This window comes from Eublepharis macularius, chromosome 6, assembly GCF_028583425.1.
Source record: "Eublepharis macularius isolate TG4126 chromosome 6, MPM_Emac_v1.0, whole genome shotgun sequence".
Classification (NCBI taxonomy): domain Eukaryota; kingdom Metazoa; phylum Chordata; class Lepidosauria; order Squamata; family Eublepharidae; genus Eublepharis; species Eublepharis macularius.
In genome coordinates, this window is record NC_072795.1 from 86,375,804 (window position 1) to 86,389,254 (window position 13,451).

At 42.3% G+C, this 13,451-nt stretch overlaps 1 protein-coding gene across 1 annotated transcript in view; it reads left to right on the forward strand.

Annotated features, from left to right (window-relative positions):
• The window catches only part of BTBD16 (BTB domain containing 16), a 56,058-nt gene that overhangs the window by 12,553 nt on the left and 30,054 nt on the right, over nucleotides 1-13,451 (forward strand). The window contains exons 5-9 of the mRNA XM_054983925.1: nucleotides 2,451-2,527; nucleotides 2,659-2,823; nucleotides 4,108-4,233; nucleotides 4,774-4,888; nucleotides 8,152-8,221. Coding sequence (XP_054839900.1) covers nucleotides 2,451-2,527; nucleotides 2,659-2,823; nucleotides 4,108-4,233; nucleotides 4,774-4,888; nucleotides 8,152-8,221 — 553 coding nt within the window. The remainder of the gene's footprint in view (nucleotides 1-2,450; nucleotides 2,528-2,658; nucleotides 2,824-4,107; nucleotides 4,234-4,773; nucleotides 4,889-8,151; nucleotides 8,222-13,451) is intronic.

Consider the following 13,451-nt stretch of genomic DNA (forward strand, 5'->3'; position numbering starts at 1 on the left):
GATAGATAGATAGATAGATTTTATCCTATAATTGAATTTACCACCCACTATTTGCAGTGGGGAACTTGAGTGTGTGGAGATCATTTTTACCAATTACCTCTTCTTGTACACATCCTACTGTGCTCATGACAACATCCCAATAATTTGGAACAGCTTTTCAGGGAAAGTGATGTACGGGGGAGGGGGTCGCCACCCTCCTGCCCACCATTCTAAGTGCTTATAACAGCCACTCAGAGCGGGACCACAAGTGACGCCTGACACAGGTTGGACACTAGTCAGCTTCCCTCAAGTTTTGATGGGAAATGTAGGCATCCTGGTCTTGCAGCTTGACTCTCTGACTGCTGTCCAATGGACTTTTCAACTGTCACTTGTCCAACATTCCGCCAAGCTGCCTACATTTCCCATCAAAACTTGAGGGAAGCTGGCAAGTGTCCAATCTGTGTCAGGCGTCACTTGTGGTCCCGCTCTCAGACTCTGAGCAAGCCTCCTTGGAGGGTGGACCGCCCGTTTGAGACTCACCAGTCTCTGGGTTGTTTGCTCTGGGGGATCTTGCACACAGTTGGTCAGACAGTCAAGAAGACACAAGACTTGTATATAATAGTTGTTTTATTAACTTAGAAGAGTGTATGCAGGGTGCAAGAACCACTCTATTAAGGCACAAGCAAAAGGCATTAAAACAACAAACAGCTTGTCTATTCTTTACTAAAGCTAACTGACTAAAAACATAAGCTTGCTAACTTGCATTTCTCTGAAGAGGCTTGAGGCTCATACTCACAGAGTCCATAAACCATGCCAGGTAGGTACAGGCATCTCAAGCCTGGCATGGAGCAAAGTCTCTCACATGCTGATGGAATGAGGTAGCATAGAATGATCCAACGAAGTCTCAGTGAGAGAGTGAAGTGTGGTTTCAGAACAGAGAGGAGCTATCTTTTCTATGATTGTCAGTCAATCAAGGCACACTTATAATCAAGCCTGAGAACTGAGAAGCAGTAGGTGCGGAGCCAAGACTCCATTGTCTCTCAAGGACGCCTTCCCTGGGCAACAGCTCACGGGTGCAATTAATTAACTGAGCTGCACATTCCACTCCCAGGGTGTCAGGCCAAATCTGGGCTAATAGGATCTTGGAAGCCTGAACCAATGTAGGCAATTCAGCTTAATGTGGCTCCGCTAGACAAGTGATTTTTCAGGGAAAGTTTCCAATGATACCATGAGCTTGCTTTCAGTCTATATCATATACCTATATAAGATGGAATGAACCAACTTGGGATAGTAAGCAGGACAGAGACGTGTTGGGAAAGGTGGGCTGAGAGAAGATGGCTAATACTAGCCAGCTTGGTGTAGTGGTTAAGACCATGGGACTCTAATCTGGAGAACCATGTTTGATTCCCCACTCCTCCACTTGAAGCCAGCTGGATGACCTTGGGTCAGTCACAGTTTTCAGGAGCTCTCTTAGCCCCACCCACCTCACAGGGTGTTTTGTTGTGGGGATAATAACAACTAGGGCTTTTTTTCTGGGAAAAGAGGTGGTGGAACTCAGTGGGTTGCCCTCAGAGAAAATGGTCACATGGCGGGTGGCCCCGCCCCCTGATCTCCAGTCAGAGGGGACTTTAGATTGCCGTCCGTGCCACTTGGCGGCGCGGAGGGCAATCTAAACTCCCCTCTGTCTGGAGATCAGGGGGAGGGGCCACCAGCCATGTGACCATTTTCAAGAGGTTCTGGAACTCCGTTCTACCACGTTCCAGCTGAAAAAAAGCCCTGATAATAACATACTTTGTACATCGCTCTGTCTGCATGAGCTTTAAGTTGTCCTGAAGGGTGGTATATAAATCAAATGTTGTTGTTGTTAAAATGTGAGATGCCAACATTCTACCTTCTTGGAAGTTACTCCCTCAGAAACTCATCCAATACTGGGTAGGCAGTGGGTAGGCAAACCCACTCTTGCACTGGACTCTTTACCTGTTTGCAGTCACTGCATTGAAAGAAGGATTGTTTGTTTCTGAGGTGTATTTAGAAACTCTCCCCACCTCCCAAGATCTTCAATTCCTTTAATGAGAGATGCTGGCCTTAAGATTGCCTAGACACTATGCTCTCTTGGTCCTTAGCCTGTACAATGCAGAATTTCTTTTTTCTGTAGCAAAACATTCTGGGGTTTAAGTCTGATTTTGTCTGATTTGTGAGGGAAGTGTTTTCAGGGAGACATGGGAGCCAGGCCCCTGTAGGAATCTATTTCTTTGTTCTGGCACCCAGCACAAATGCACATGATAAAACCTACTTTACTAATTAGGGAGTGGTTATTGTTACTAGTGTGTTATTAAATTTCACCGAGTCATCCATCTGACAAATAATTTTCTGCAGTGACAGCTATTGCCTTTTCGTCTGCATCAAAGCAGAATAATTCTAAATATATTTAACCCTTTGTTTCTTCTTTTCTCCCTCTCTTTTCACTGGAGGATTTTCTCTGATCAAGGAACTCCACATGAGATGCTTTTTTCTTACACGCAGAAGGTCACAGAAGGCACAGAGCCAGGTGGGTAGCTGAAAATGAAAAACTATCTTCTATGCCCTATCACCCTTCCATCTATTGTCTTACTGCAATGACGGATCTATAATTTTTAGAGATGTAGCTCACTTTCCTAATTGCACTCTCTATTTCTTCAGATGTAACACTGGAGTGTCTGGGCTTCCAGTGGGAACTTCATCGCATGTACTTATTTAAATCTCTGGTCCTTGCAGACCTTCTTGCTTCAGCTGTACCAAATCGTGCCATGTATTACACAGATAACAAAAGTGAAAAAGGTATGAAAAGGACTTGGAAGTCTCTTGGTTATTTTTATAAGGATAAAACAACTATTTATTAATATCATGACCTGCCTTCTACAAAGTTAACTCGGGTGACCTACAAAAGGTAAAGCATCTGATACAATTCTAAAATAAGCACAGAACACATCATCACAGATCACAAACACAACAGCAAGCCCCCCATAAAATTTCAGCTCCAAATAATATTTACAGCAGTTTGACCCTTAGAGCCTATTGACTTCAGTGATTTAGAAGGGTGTAATTTAGGATTGCATATATATCTCATGTTTCTCTTTTAAATTTCTCATGTCCACAAGCAGTTAATTCTTTCCAACATATGTATACATTCTGATTAGGAATGATTCAATATTAAGATCTGAGGATAATCAACATTCTTATGACCTAATAGACATACTCTAGCCCCTTCTGCACCAGGGATATAACTCCTCATCACTATCTCAGAAAAGCTGAAAGGCATAGAATCAGCTTGTCTGGACCCTTTCGCACCTCTCATGTTTGGTCTATGTGATACCATTTGTTTTAGACTGCACCGTGTCAAAATGTGTTGGGAATCTGGGATTGATAAGTGCACTGCAGTGCTGGCACTTTACTGGTACAGTCATCAGTGATGTCACAGCACCAGCCCTTTCCTTTTTTCCTTTTCCTTTTCCTTTTTTTTTTTGCACATATGATGATCTGATACATCACTTGAACACTAGATCAATCTATTTTCCGGATTTCTGCCTTTCAATCCATCAGTGCATTGATCGTATGGAGAGGAAAGAGAGGAGGAGGAGGAATGGAAAGAAGAGGGATGGAGTGGCTGGATAGATAGCAGTGGCCAATCACAATGAAGTGGGCTGGCAGAGGGTGGGAGGAGGCAGAAGAGGGTGGAACACTAAAAGACGGGACTAAGAGTATACACAGGGAAACTGCAGGCTGGAAAATGGATTTTTTTTTTAAAGTCGGGATATAAGTGCTCCCAGGAAAGCTGCAGAAAAGCCTCAGAGTAGCCGGCACAGTAGCTGGAATGACTACTCATGGCAGCAAATCAGGTGCAGATGTTCATGAAAAAAACACTGCAGTATGGGAACTGAACCAGCAAAATTGGCCCGTGCAGAGGGGTTTCTGTTAAAACTGCCGGTTTACTATTAGGAGAAAATAGCTTGGAAAAAATTATTTCATCTGTTTTTTAAAAGTCTACTGGTGGTTGAAGTAATCCATGTCTATATGTTGCAATTGTGTGTGTATATATCTTTAATGCTATGTCCCATACCAATCCTGTCATGTATCCACTGTTTTTGGCAGAAACCAGATGTTACAAACAGTGTCTACTAGCTGGATGGAAAGATAAAAAACTCTGTGAAAAGAAGCAAAAAATGCCCAAAGTTACCATTGTCTTGGATATTAATGATCCAGATGTCACTCGGTTTGGTAATGTCTTTAACTCCTATATTGACACTCATACAAATACAAGCAGGATGATTGTGTCGGCAGTTTTCTGTAGAAGTTATGGCTTATCTCTGTTCTGTGTGAAAATAATAGGCATAGGTAACACCAGTCCTCCTTAAGGTACCTGTATGCTCTTTTCCTGTGAAACATAAAGACAGAAGACATGTGGAAGGAAAGTGAAGCAGACCTGTCTTTTCTGCCCACTGCTGCCACTTCTCTGAGCAGAAAGGTGGTATGCTTGACGTCCTATCTTTTACTGTCTTTTGTGTCTTTCAAAAGAATCCATGATGTGTGCTCCCAAGCCCTCAGAAATTCAGAGTAACCTGAGAATGATCTGTTTTATTTTTGGAGGAGAAAGTCCCTAACATAGGATATTTTGGTAATAGTCAGTTTGCATTTTAGTGTGGGAAAATTGTGATCAGGAGAGAAAGGGGACCATTGTCTTTTATATTAAGGCTCATGGGGGAGGGAGATCACTCTGAAATTTTGCCTATTGATTTTACCTTTTGATTTGATATGGAGCCTTCGCTGTTGCACTCAAGAATTTATACAACTCAGAGATGGAAGTGAACGAAGAAGATGTTCTGGGAATCCTGGCTACTGCGTCAGTACTACAATTTCCTAGGCTCTTCCAGAAGTAAGTAAACTTTGGTACACCATAATTAAATTAGATTTAGATTGTAGATTGGACTGCAAAATGCTGGCATTTCTCTCTTTCTATGACTTAGTTCTGTGAAATGTGAGCTTTTGTAAGCCAACACTTTTGTAGAACTTATTTGTGTGGAAAAACTATTTAAACAATGGTATCAACCATAACTTATATATTGATTTCAGTCACCTTGACAGTAGTTGCCCTCTTGAGTTAAACATTAAAGCAAAATACTGCTTATATTGTAAAGGCAGCAACATTGTTGGTTACCATTATTAGTAACCCTGCTGAAATAATGATTTGCACTTTTCTATAGCCTAAGTACTGGGCCAACCTTTTTTTTTCTCCTTGGCAGAATATTTAGTGTCTTTAATCCAGATGCCAGCAAATAACTGTAGCAAGGAACTCCAGAGGATTAGGAGAAAAAGTGTGGAAAAGATGGATAGCTCTGTCTCATTTGCTTAGAATAGAATACATTCTTTGTAGCTTTGCTCTCTATATTCCTAGTTGTGCCAGAGCAGATCTTGTGGCAGAGGAATGGATAAAAGGGTAGTCCATGGTTTACCAGTGGACTGCTCACCAATTTCTAACGGACCACCTAACACAGGGTTGCCAAGTCCCCTAGAGCCCAACCCAGGGGATGGAGGAGTTGTGGGGGGCACACAGGGGGAACTTAATCTTGCGCACACTCCAGAGCTCTTCCTTGTCACTCCTGGGCCCATTTCCTGTGCCCCCCACTAGCCAGGTGAGTGGTGGTGGGGAGCAGAGGCTGGAAGTGGGGGACTAATAATCCTAACCTAATACCTGATGGTGATTGTGATTCTTGTAAAGAATGCTAGGCCAGTTAAACCTTGGTCTGATTCAACAAGACACTTATATTTTTAGCCCTGAATTAAATACTCAGGATCACTTAACACAGATTGTAAACCTTGATTGATAAAAGCTCCTCAATATGCACTCTTACTATGTGAGTTGGAAATATGCTGAAGAACTACAGGGATTTTAAAAAGGGACCATGTAAGACTAACCAAGCTTCTATAGAGTAAGTGACTGATTTGATAGCCTGTAACTGGCTTCTGCATTGTTGGCTTTTAGATGTGTTATCGTTTCCCCCCACTTCTTTCTCTCTTTTTACTTTGGTCAGACAATGAGACCACAAGAAGGGATGTTAGCTGAGGTATTACTACAAGTAAGTGTAGGAATGAATGTTAAAATGTTTTGAATGACAGTTTCAGTTGATGGGCAGATTCCTCCAGGAGCACCCTTAAAATAAATTGGTCTGAGATAGGCCATTTCCACACAACCTTAAAGGGACGGCCCACTCATCAAGCACTGGTGGCTTTTTCTCTTGACGCCAAACTTCTCAGTTTTCAAAACAGGTGCAGGTTGTTTGTTTACCGAGTGTTTTTTAGGCATTTATTCCATGAACGCACTTTCCCTGGTCTTTGCTTTTACTGCAACTTGACAGAGCGCTTTTTCTTCATTCATCGGCATGTGAATGCTAAAAGCGCGCTGAGGAATCCTTCGATTGCCATCCAGTTCCTCCCCCCAAGCTCTCAGCATATGATCTCGCATGCTCAGAGCAAAAAAAAAAAAATGAAAGTGAGGCTGGCAACAGTGACAAAAGTGCCCAACATCCTCCTCCCCCAAACCCACTTTTTAAAGGAGCTGAGGCTGCCTGCGACCACAAAGCACAAGGTAAGCACTTCTGGGGAGTGTGTGTGGATGCAAAACATCAGCAAAACACACACAATAAACAGGACAAGGGAGGGAAAGACTGGCAGTATGGATACAGCAATATAAGGCTTTATTTAAAAAAAATCCTGCACAGAATTGTGCAGAGTGGTGCTAAGTCCCACCAACATCCCTCCATGCAGGGCCGGATCTAGGGGGGGCAGGGGGTAGTCTGCCCCCGGGCACCGCCAGGGAGGGGGCGCCGGGAGCAGCTCCCAGCTGCTGGAGCGCGCAGGCGGCAGCACGGGCAGCCGCCCTGCCTTTTGCTTGCCCCGCGAGGCAGGGGGCGGCCGGCTTGCAGTGCACCCCCTGTCCTGCGGGCAGGCAAAGGGCAGCGCGGGCGCCCATGCCATTTGCTTGCCCCGCAGGAGAGGGGGTAGCCGGCCGCCCCCTGTCCCGCGGGACAGGTGCATGGCGCGGGCAGCCTCACAGGCTCCCGTGCTGCCTTTCGCTTGCCCCGTGGGACAGGGGGCAGCCGGCTTGCTGCGCACCCCATCCCACAGGGCAGGCAAAGGGCAGCGCAGGCACCCACACCATTTGCTTGCCCTGCAGGAGAGGGGGCAGCCGGCCGCCCCCTGTCCCACGGGGCAGGCGAAAGACAGCGTGGGGGGCTGCAAAGCCGACCGTGCCATTTGCCTGTGGAGAAGCGAATTGCATGGGCGGCTTCCCAGCCCCACACGCTGCCTCCGGCGGCGGCGCAATGATGTCACCAAAATGACGTCATCATGCCGCATTGGGAGTGCGTGCGCGCTGCGCGCGCGAGGAACTACAAGCGTTGCCCCCGGCGCCAGGCATGCTAGATCCGGCCCTGCCTCCATGACATACAGCAGTTATGATGCAGCCTGGATGGATGTTTCCCAGCACTGAGGGAGTACCCTCCCTATACACCCCTCCCTGCCATACAGTCAGTAAGCAGTTGATCTAGTAAACTATACATGCCTGAAGATTAGGGTTGCCAGCTCCAAGTTGGGAAATTCCTGGAGATCTGGGGGGTGAAACCAGAAGAAACCTGGAGAAAGTGGAGTTTGGGGAGGGAAAGGACCTTGGCATGGCATAATTCCATACAGTCCACCCCCCAAAGCAGCCATTTTCTCCAGGTGAACTGATCTCTGTGGCCTGGAGACCAGTTGTAATTTCGGGAGATCTCCAGCCACTACCTGGAGGCTGGCAACCTTACTGAAGATACTTAACAAGTTTTCCTGCCCATCTCATTTTTTATAAGCCATTTATTTAAGATTTAAAAGTAATCAGACAAAGACACAAGCTTTTATTTATTCATTTATTTTCCATTCTAATTCCGGTGTGAATTTCTGCAGCAAATGGCCTACCAAAATTTGAGGTGAGTCCACCCGAGCTCCGAGCTTGGCTAGCACTTCATGCCTACCAGTGCAAAAAGGTAACCTGTGATGCACTTATTCCAAGTTGTCACCATATCAGCTGTTTAACAAATCAAAAGAAAACTGTTTCCTGCTTCTCTTGTTTAAACCATAATTTATAAGTTGCTTTTCTCCCCGTAGGTGTGTGCAGGTCATGAGAAGTAGTATTTGCCCAGCCAATGTCTGTAGCTATTATTCTGCAGGCTGCAAGGTGAGTTGCAAGCAAGACAGGATATTAAAAGCATAAAACCTCTTTTGAGTAGCAAGTTTGTTTAATGCCGGCCCTTTGGGTCTGATTAGCCAAAAGACATTCAATGTTTATGATTGAAATTTGTGCCTCCGCTGGTCACTAGAGGCCTCTGTATTGTCACTGCACTTCTTTGAGGGCTTCTCTACACGTTGCAAAGTCCTTGTATTAACTGGGGATTGCACTGAGTGGGCAATGGGAGTTTTTCTGCCTCTCATGCACTCTCCCAGCTGTTTGCTACCAAAGCAGACAGGGAGAAAGTGTTTTGGCTTCTTCTCCCCTGCTGTTTTTGCACTTGCAAACCACCGGGTGGAGCTGCTGTTGGCTATGTTAAAATCATATTGTTTGCAGGGCCTATGTGCAAGTTTCACAATGGGAGCTAACTGGGCTATTTGCAGAGAGGCTAAAGCGCTCTCTCCCTGCCTGCTTTGGTCACTAGAAAAGAGCAGGGTGTGTGTGTGTGGCATATCTGATGCAAAATCTTCATGTTGTTCCCCAGTAATGACTTTGTAATGTGTAGGGGTACACTGAGCAAACTGTCTTCTCTGTAGGGTTGCCAGCATTGGGAGGGGGTGTGGCAGGGCTGGAATTATTTTAGAGTTACAACTGATTTCTAATCTACAGAGATCAACTCCCCTGGAGAAAATGGCAGCTTCAAAGGGTGAACTCTATTGCATCACATCCTTGCTGAGCTATCACCTGTCCCAGGCACCATTCCAAATCTCCAGGAATTTCCCTAGCCAGAGTTGCCATCCCTGCTCTATTTCTTTAAGAGTTCGTAACTGGCCTTTTCTCTGCATTTTCTTCCTGACTCGTACTGTCACTCAGAGGCTATAAAGCGGTAAGCCTGTCTCTGGATCGGAAGGAGAGCATCTTATGTAGAAAGCGGGCAGCAGAGTTGTCCTTAGCAATGAACTTCTTTGTGGTGTACCAGCTGAATTTCTAGCACAGCATATATTTCATACATTGCACAGAGGCAAATCAGGGTTTGCTACCAAGTGTACCTTCAGCTATAAATCATTTTTTAATTTTTTAAATTATTTTATTAGTGCAAAACAAAAACAAAAATCAAACAGTAGAAAAGAAATAACCAATGCTGGCTACAAATACACTGGCCATTTTCACACGTCTTAACCATCGCGCAAAATCACGTAAAACTCACGGAACAACGGTATCTTCATGGCGCGATTTCTCGTCATGACTCTGTTTCATGGCACAATGACATCAGAAATTGCACCATGAAATGGATCATGATAGGAAATCGCACCATGAAGATGCCGTCGTTCCGTGAGTTTTGTGCGATTTTTTTTTTTTTTTGAAAAATTTTTATTGGGTTAGAATCCATTATTTCCACATTTACATTCAATTTTCCCCAATTTTTTCATCTCTAACCCCCTCCCTTTCCCCCCCCTTTTTGTTGATTTCCAACAGCTTTCCAACCCTTTGTCCCCTTTCCCTTACTTTTATTAGCTTCCTCTATCTAAAACAAATATATATTCTCCATTATTCTAAGCAGTACATCCTTAACTATTTTTAACATTATATGCCCAAACTGTAAGCCTTTGTTTCCATCTTAGATAAACAATTTATCCCAATTTTTCAATTTCAGGTATTTCTATATATCATAAACCATATAGATCATACATTCGTTTATATCAAACAATTTGACTTATTCTCTATATATATTACTCATTCTATCTTTTTATAATAGTTCTATATATCTCTCCTCACGTAGTCAATCAATTTGACCCATCTATATCTTCAGACATTCAGTTTGGTACAAAACTTGTCAGAAAAAAAAAGAAAATATTGTTAGTTAATCGCTCCTTATATTTAGTCCTTATAATTAATTATTTTCTCTATGTTCTGTTTGTTAACCTATATATATCTATATATATGTCAATCTATTAATCTGACTGCTTATTAATTCACATTTATCTCTTCTCCCCCCGGTAAAGTCTCCCCCCTCTACTTCAATACTTCAGTAGTTCTCAAACTGCCACAGTTTTCCTCCCACCTCCCATTTCTTCTCCAGGTATTGTTTCAGCTTCTCCCAGTCTGTGTTGAACTGCCCTGAGTCCAGATCTCTCAATTTTCTTGTCATCTTGTCCATTTCAGCCATATACAGCAATTTGTAAGTCCAATCTTCAATAGTTGGCACTTCTTGTACTTTCCATTTTTGCGCATACAAAAGTCTAGCTGCTGCTGTCATATAAAATATCAACGTCCTGTGTTGGGCTGGAATTCCCTCCATTCCCAAGTTCAGTAGCAGGAGTTCTGGGTTCTTATTAATTTGAAATTGTAAAATTTCACTCATTTCTCTTATTATTTCCCCCCAGTACTGCCTGGCTACCTCACACGACCACCACATATGATAGAGGGAGCCCTCATGCTTCTTACATTTCCAGCATTTATTAGAAGTATTCGAATTCCCTAGCGCAATCTTCTTTGGTGTCATGTACCAACGATAGATCATTTTATAAATGTTCTCTTTGATATTAATACATGTCGTTGTCTTCATTGTAGTTTTCCACAAGTATTCCCATGCCTCCATTGTTATTTCTTTATTAAAGTTTATAGCCCATTTCACCATTTGTGTTTTAACTATCTCATCCTCGGTATACCACTTCAACAGTACTTGGTATACCTTGGATATTCTTTTCTTATCTTCTTTAAGAAGGGTCTGCTCTAGTTCCGAATTCTCTATTCGTATACCTCCCTTTACAGAGTCCGAATTATATAAGTCTCTGATCTGTCTATACTGGAACCAATCGTAGTTAGGTGATAGTTCCTCTTGTGTCTTTATTCTAAGTTTGGATGCTTCAGTTTTAGTTATTTCTTTATACGTTAAACATTGTTGTTCATTATCAACAGCTCTCGGGTCTATCACCTCATATGGAACCACCCACAAAGGGGTTCCTTCTTGTAGATAAATTCTGTACTTCTTCCAGATTATGTATAGACTTCTCCGAACAAAGTGATGCAGGAACATCGAGTTGACCTTTACTTTGTCATGCCATAAATATGCGTGCCATCCAAATATTTTTTTATATCCCTCTAGGGCTAATAGTTTCTTGTTCTTTAATGTCATCCATTCTTTCAACCAAACTAGGCAGATTGCATCATAATAAAGTCTCAGATTGGGCAGTTGCATTCCGCCTCTTTCCTTTGCATCTTGTAAAACTTTCACTTTCACTCGAGGCTTCTTGCCTGCCCAAACAAAATCTGATATTTTCCTCTGCCATTTTTCAAATTGTTTGGAGTCTCTGATGATTGGTATTGTCTGTAGCAAAAACATTACTCTTGGTAACACATTCATCTTAACTGCTGCAATCCTGCCCAACCATGACAAATTCAATCTATTCCATTTAATCAAGTCTCTCTCTATCTGAGTCCATAGTTTTTCATAATTGTTTTTGAATAGATCTATGTTCTTTGCAGTTAATTCGACTCCCAAATATTTCACTTTACTTGTTACTTCACAATCCGTTGTTTCCATTAACAATTGTTGTTTCTGCTTAGTCATATTTTTGCATAATATCTTTGACTTCTTTTTGTTAATGAAGAAACCTGCCAAGTCTCCAAACTCCTTGATCTTATCTATCACTCTTGGCATGTTCTCCAATGGGTCCTCTACAATTAACATTATGTCATCCGCAAATGCTCTGACCTTGTATGAATAGTCCTTTATTTTTATTCCACGAATTTCATCATCTTGACGTATTTGTATCATCAGAATCTCCAATACTAAAATGAACAACAATGGAGATAACGGGCAACCTTGTCTTGTTCCTTTACTTATCGTCAATTTCTTGGTCAATTCATCATTCACCACAATTGCTGCAGTCTGGTCTCTATAAATTTCCTTAATTGCTCTGATGAATCTTTCTCCCAATTGTAGCTTTTCCATAGTGGCAAACATAAAGTCCCAGTTTAAATTGTCAAACGCTTTTTCAGCATCAACAAAGAAGAAACCAACCTCTTTGTCACAACGCTTGTCATAATATTCAATAGCATTGATCACTGTCCTTAAGTTGTCTCTTATTTGTCTGTCTGGCAAAAAGCCTGCTTGTTCCTCCTCTATGACTTCCGAGAGCCACCCCTTCAATCTCTCCGCCAATATCTTCGCAAAAATTTTGTAGTCATTGTTGAGTAGCGATATAGGTCTATAATTTTTCACATTAGTCAGGTCTTGGCCCTCTTTTGGGATCAATGATATATTCGCTTCACTCCAAGTTTCTGGAATCCTTTGATCCCTTAAAACCCCATTCATCACCTCTTTTAGGAATGGTGCCAGTTCATTAGCCATTGTCTTATAGAATTTAGCCGTAAGTCCATCTGGCCCTGGCACCTTTCCTAGATTTGCAGATTGTATTGCCTTACTTATTTCCTCGTCAGTTACTTCACTATTCAACTTATTTCTCCAAGCTTCCGAGATTTCTGGAAGTTTGGTTTTCTCCAAATATGACGCTATTGATTCTTTGTTTACTTCTTTTTTATTATACAGCTTAGCGTAAAATTTATAAAAGGCTCTACTAATGGTAGCCTGCTCCAAATACGTTTTGTTATCTTCGCAAATTTTATTTATTATCTTCTTTTCCCTTTTCTTCTTCAATTGCCATGCCAGGTACTTCCCAGGTTTATTAGCACCCTCAAACACTTTTTGATTCAGTCTTTTGAGATTCCACTCCAATTCTTTATTGCTCATTGCTGTTAGCTGTTCTTGAAGTATTTTAATTTCCTGGTATACCTTCTTTTTCCCTGGTCTCTTTTTTAGCTGTATTTCTTTGGCTTTTATTTTCTCCTCAATCTCTTGTCTTTTCTCCTCTTTCTTCTTTCTTGCTCTACCATTTAAGTCCATTAGTATGCCCCTTACAACCGCCTTGTAAGCATCCCAAACTTTATTGGTTGGTACTTCTTTATTCACGTTGTATTGTATAAAAAACTTTGTCTCTCTTCTCAGTATTTCCATATTCTCTCTTTCCTGTAACAAGTCCTCATTTATTCTCCTTGCTTTCCTTTTTCTCTTTTTTCCAAATTTCCACATAATTGGGTTGTGATCTGAGCCTACCATAGGCATTATTTCTACCTCCTTAGTCCATAATGCTAAGTCTTTTGAGGCCCAGATCATATCAATTCTTGATAATGTAGAATGCCTTGCAGAATAAAAAGTAAACTGTCTGCTTTTAGGATA